The following is a 6,000-nucleotide window of genomic DNA, read 5'->3' on the forward strand; positions in this document are numbered from 1 at the left end:
GTAAATCCACTATGGATGAAGATTAATCATCCCTACTTGTACTACAAACCAATTTTACCATTAGCAGTATTTGTAAAGGCTGAAATAACACAAATTTACTATGTGGGCCTTGAAGTGCATTCTCCTCAAAGGTCTATGTAATTTTAAAAAATGACGAAAAACTATACTCTATTTTGACAAGTAGTTTGCTAGTTCATCTTTACCTGTGAATGTCCTTGTTTCAGTTGGATTCAAATTAGGGTACTGATACTATTTACACAAACCTTCAGAAGAAACATGCAATCTGACTGACTTATTAATTCACTATCACAACTTTTGGATAGATTTGCAAAGTTCAGACTGAAGTCCCAGCACTCAGTTATCTGCAGAATGAGATACGCTTCTATGTCTCTTTCCCATGAAAATCAGGTTAAGGTAGAAGAAGGAGGGGAAATCATGTGGACTTCACCCTGACACAGAGCTGGGACACAGACAGGACAGACATCTCCAGACCAAGAACGGGAAATGTTGTAGTATTCGGGTAAGTCATTACTCTCCCAAAAACAACAYAGTCACAGCTAAAGATTTCCAAGCTGATTGGTTATCTTCCCAAAAGCACAGGAATCTTTTTAGTATCAGACAAGATGTCACACATGTTTAATCCCTCCATTAATTAATTATGATTCTTGGGACTGGTACTGAATGGGTGGCTATGGACCTGTCAGGCTAAGTCTTATGCTAATGCCTCMCCACAGACTAACAGTGGCAAAAACCTTCAACAAAAAGGTTCATGTACATTTGTGGGTGGAAATTCAATACTAAAAAGACCAATTTAAATAGTTATTTATAAACATAATTTTCTCTGATTTCTGCTATTACCAACATCAAAAGGCATCAAACCTCAGCTACAGCAAGAAGATGGGAACAGAGTTATGCTTGGCAACTACAGTGAACACAGATCACACCAAAAGTCTCTTTCTTCTTGGATGAGCAAGTATAACCAAAGATGTCACACTACTACTGTCTCCTCTCCAAACGCAAAGAGGCTCAGGGACACCATGCAATGAAACAAATCAACCTGCTAGATGTTTTAAAAAAACAGTACAATTTTCTAAAACGTATCGAAAACCCAGCTGCTCTATAAAGGGCAACAGAATATCCCTGCTTTCTGTTTCATCAGGTAAGATGTATRTTCCAGTAGGGCACCCACTGAGTGACGAATTTGTGCTTCTCTTCCACTCTGAGCTGCTGTTCACAACAGAACTCCATGCTAAAAAACCTCACAGCATTTTACTATTCTCTGCCTCCTTGGCAGGACTCTTATTTATATAAGATTAGTGCAGTCAGGCATTAGATTTAGAAACCAAAACCAAAAACAAACAAGGAGAAAGTTTTCACACTCTTCTTTACAGACCAGTTTCTGAAACRTGCACACACAAAACAGTGTAACATATCGAAAGGCAATTGTTAAAAAAACAAAAAACTCCCAAAACAAACAGAAAACTGGTCGACCTCTGGAGATCCCTCCACCTGGAAACTATTTAAAATCACACAAACATTCACGAAAGTACTGTTGGCCACCTAAACAGCCATTCCTCCGCTCCATTCAGAGCCTCAGAAGGCACTTACAACACACAGACATATTTCAGCCCCTCAGCTTCCCCCACCCTCCTCGAGTAAGGAATCGACACCAACCTGCAGTTGGGAGGTGGATCTAAGGTGATGTCAGCCAATTCCTTCTGAATCCTGTGGCAATAAAGCAAGAAGGAACAAAGGTAAGTCACTGTGTGGGATAGCAAGTTAACACATTTGCCTTACAGTCATACTGTCACTGTGAGCTTGCCACAGCACATAAGAGAGAGGCACTCTCAGCTGCAGCCTCCCACCAGCCCAAACCCACTAAGCAGGACAGGTGCCCTGCCCTGTTACAGAGACAGAAAAGGAGAGAGGCATCATGTACTGAACACAGACAGGTGCACTGCTCTACGCTCTCATAGAGATGCCAGCCCCACAGTGAGAAAAGCCTGTCCACTATGCTCTGCCAACCAGCCTGTAAATGAGTGGAAACCTCTGCAAATGTGATGCACCAAGAAGAAACTGAGGTCTGAAAAGGAATTTTGTCTTACGGATTGAGAAAAACAGTCATTGCCAAATTGGCTCCCTCCTCTCTCCCCCAGCTTCTCATCACCTTCCTGAGAAAAAAAAAAACAGCCCTGAGGGAGTCAATAACTGCGCCATTCTCAAGGACACTTTAAGGAAGGTGAATATCTATTTCCGAGGCTCCTGCACATTCCTAGCACCTTCAATTCTGCCTTCTCTTCACCCTCAAGAGCCACACAACACCCCCACGTCCCCTCCCTAGGACTCCAGACGCTCCCTCTCTCCGCCACACTCAGCCAACATCCTGTCCTCCCAGCCCAGACTATTCTGGGCTTACACTGCGTTTGCCACAAAACGCCCAACCAGCTATCATACTCTTCCCTGGAGTCCCATTACTGTCACTCAGCCTTCCCTTCCAGATTTCCCCACCCAGCACTCAGCCTGCCTCCCTTCTCCTTTAAACTCTGCCAGCATCTCCTGCCTTTCTTCCACTTGTGGTACACAAGAGCCACAGCCCTTCCACAGGAGGCAGTTTAAAATCTTCTCCTTAAAAGACATGACACGTAAACACCGCTTGCCACTATCTATGTCAGTTTACCATGGAAACCTGCTGAGTGGAGATCTGGAACAACCAAAGTGCCTAAATTCCACAAAGCCATAGAGAACTCAGTTGCTACGACAGGGYATTTGCATAAAACCCCAGTCACTTTTGACACCTACTGATACAAACTCTCTGCTGTTTGGCAAAGCTGTTCAGTGAGATGGTTTATTATTCTTACTGAAGTACTGCAAGTTGGCTTGAAAACTTCCATTTGTCAGGCTTAGCTCCCTGGAGCAGGATGGTCCTGAACTCAAGTGACACACAGAATAAATAAAAAAGGGTAACAATTTACTTTTTTCTAAAAAAAATGTGTAGCTCCAAAAATCTGTCCAAGTGAGGAAAACTGACTGACATAGCTGTCCTGGAATTACTATTCTATGCAGGTGTTTCTCCTTACACACTATTCTGGAATAAAAATAATTTCATTCTCAAAAAAAGCCCCAACCCATTCTGTGCTGTGAATAAAGACTATTTTAGAGAAAAATGTCCACAAGTGGATCTGCTGTGGATTATTTATTCTAGTCRGCATCCAACCATACATAGAAAATTCAATATAAGTGACGAGCAGACAAAAATAACAGCAAYGTATTTGTTGGTAAAGACTTGGGGCTGTATTACACCACTTGCACTGGAGTGCACTCCCCCAATGCAAGCACACTCAAAACTTCACAAACATTAATTAATATCCAAATCAGTCCTGGGAAGAAAGAAAGACACTCTAGACTCCAACCCAAGAGAGAGGGAAACAGATGTTGAAATGCAATGCCTTACTCGGGACCATATAGCTTCCAGTAGCACAGAAAAAAATAAGGTCTAAATGTCAATTCTACACCATTCCCGTAACAAATGCTAGTAAGGAAAAAGGAAAAGACAGCAGAAATAATTGAGGGTCAGAATAACAGCCCAGAGGAAGAAAAGCCAGGAAAACATTTGGGATAAGCAGGAAGAAGAACCAAAGAGCACTGAAGTTGGGCAGACGCTGCAGCAAAACACCGAAAAAAGCGAGACAATAGCAGCTTCGCGTGAAAAGGCAGAGCACACGGGCTAGAGATGAGGAAAGGGAGCAAGCAGCAAGGGAGCACTGGGGGAATGGAGCAAAATAAAATGAGAAAGAAGGGAAGATGCATTGACTTGTTGAGAAAACTGACGGCAGCCTCACCTCTTGGCACTGGTAGATAGCAGCTTAGAGTTTTTACTCATGCTGACTTTGCTTTCCTTCTTCTTAGGCGTGCTTGTCTCTTTCTCTGTCTGTTGGTTGGAGGATGAAGATGAGGAGGAGCTGGTGCTGGCCCTCGAATCGTCATCCGACATAGCGACCCCCCCACCACACACCCCAACCTGGAGAGGAGACACCATGGGGTGTGGGGAACAAACAGTGAACACAAACACACACAGAGAAAGGCTGCTGACAATCTCGCTCTGTGTTTGGGTTATGCTCCTTTTAAAGGATCCTCGTGTCTCCCTCTCCTCCCTAGGCCCTACAGACGTAGCAGGAGGAGCAGTAGCTTCCCCTGCACTAGTAACACCGAGGAGCAGGGGGAAAGGGACTTTTAAAGCTTCCTCTCAGAAAGCAAGTGCGAAATGAGAGGAGACTGGAACGAGGATGACTGCGAGGATCAGGGAAGCTCAAAGCAATTCTTTCTAATCTCCCCCAAACTGCACACACAAGAGGAGCCATCACCACCCACCACTATCGAGCCTAGGGGTGTAGGAGATAAAAATGGAACAGCTCGGGTCCCTTGGGTTCCCGGGAGGCACGTGGGGGAGGCAGGAAGGGATGGGGCTGGGGGGGGAATGACCGTGACCAGTTCTAAAATGGAAGTGGGGCATCACTGGCAACACAGGGAAGACCCTGGCAGCTGTGTGACCTGTGGTGGGGAAACCCCTGCCTGCTGGATAACCCCTGTCTGTGGSATCGGGTGTTGGAAGCCGCGAGGAGAGGCGGGCAGGAAGGGAGCAAACCAAGGGGAAGGGATAAGCAAGGAGTGGGGTGCACTGGTGGGAGGCCCACTGTACCGAGGGGCAAATGCCAGCCCAGAGGAAAGGAGCCGAGGTTCTGTGATGGGGGGGGACGTGGGGGGAAGGAGGGCCAGGGCCTACGGGGCGAGAGGGGAGGGCCCGGGAGGCCGGTGCCAGGGAGGGGGACAGCGGGGGCCAGGGGGAGGCAGCCCGGGTCCATGTGGGCACCCCGGGGACACGGGCTAGGAGGGCGAGCACGGCGGGCCACCGAGGGCAGGTCCGCAGCCCAGAGGGGCCAGAAGCCGTCGGGAGGGATGGGGGGGGCTGGCAGGGCACCCCGGGAGAGTTCGGGGGGAGCGGCCGCGGGCCCGGGGGAAGCGGCACACGGCCGCCTCCTTCCCAGGGCCACGGGCCCCCGGGGAGCTCCCCTGCCCCCGCCGGGAGAGAGCCGGAGGGGGCCCGGCCGAGCTGCCCCAGCCGCGGGCCCGCAGGGCCGGGGGGACAGCGGTACCTGACAGCCCCGGGCGCGACCCCCCTGCCCCGCCGGCTGCCGCCCCATCGCCGGGCCGCGGCCGGCCCTGCCCCTCGCCCCTGCCCCCGGGGAGGGCGGCGGGGGGTGCCCCGTCCCCCTACCTCTCCCTTTGTGTCTGGCTGCTCCTCCTCGGTGCGGCTGGGCCTGGCCACTCGTGTCTCTCTCGCTGGGAGAGAAGCGGAAGTGCTGCAACAGCAACTATTAAACAGGCAATGGCTTCCCTGGCTGCCTCCCCCACCGCCGAGCGGGGCTGGGGGGCGGCGGGGCCGGGGCGCCACCCGGCGCGGAGCGGGGGCTGGCGGGGGCGGGCGGCGGAGCCCCCGCTCCGGGGATGGAGGGGGATCCCGGCAGCCACGGGCCCCCCCTTTCTTCCCTCCCGGGGGTGGAGAGAAAGGGGCACACGGAGGGGGACGTGAGTTTTTAATGGAGACCCTGTGAAAAGTAACCTGCAGGGGTGTCGTGGGGGCAGAGGGACAGGCGCCCTCCCCGGCTCCGCTGCTGCTTCCGTGCGAGAGCCCCGCGGGGACGCGGGGGAAGCAGGTGGCTGCGAGAGGGGCAGCACCCGGGGCTGCTTTTTTAAGGCTCAGCGGGGGGTGTTAGGCTCGGCGCGGGGGCTGCTTGCTTTCCTCCTATTCTCATAACTGTTTCAACCCCAAAGCTTTTCCCCTGCCTCACCTGCTTTGTCCCTCCGGCAGCAGCAGCAACTTCTCACCTGTCTCAGTTTGAAAGCAATAAGGGGAGAAAAGAAAAAATAAAAAAAAAAAAAAAAAAAAAAAAAAAAAAACAAAAAAAAAAAAAAGCAAAAAAAAAAAAAAAAAAAAAACACACC

The 6,000-nt window shown here is 50.2% G+C and overlaps 1 protein-coding gene across 3 annotated transcripts in view; it reads right to left on the reverse strand.

The window, feature by feature from the left end:
- The window catches only part of UBE2E1 (ubiquitin conjugating enzyme E2 E1), a 44,585-nt gene that overhangs the window by 38,297 nt on the left and 288 nt on the right, over positions 1–6,000 (reverse strand). The window contains exons 2-5 of one of the 3 annotated variants that reach the window (XM_057373197.1): positions 5,847–5,883; positions 5,273–5,337; positions 3,840–4,018; positions 1,675–1,725 (exon numbers count right to left, since the gene is read on the reverse strand). In XM_057373197.1, coding sequence (XP_057229180.1) covers positions 1,675–1,725; positions 3,840–4,018; positions 5,273–5,337; positions 5,847–5,883 — 332 coding nt within the window. Of the gene's footprint in view, positions 1–1,674; positions 1,726–3,839; positions 4,019–5,272; positions 5,338–5,846; positions 5,884–6,000 lie in introns of those variants that run through there. The other 2 variants (XM_057373196.1, XM_057373195.1) reach the window with 2 other exon arrangements.

Source organism: Malurus melanocephalus, unplaced genomic scaffold (assembly GCF_030028575.1).
Source record: "Malurus melanocephalus ecotype Western Australia unplaced genomic scaffold, MMel_1.1 scaffold_189, whole genome shotgun sequence".
NCBI lineage: Eukaryota > Metazoa > Chordata > Aves > Passeriformes > Maluridae > Malurus > Malurus melanocephalus.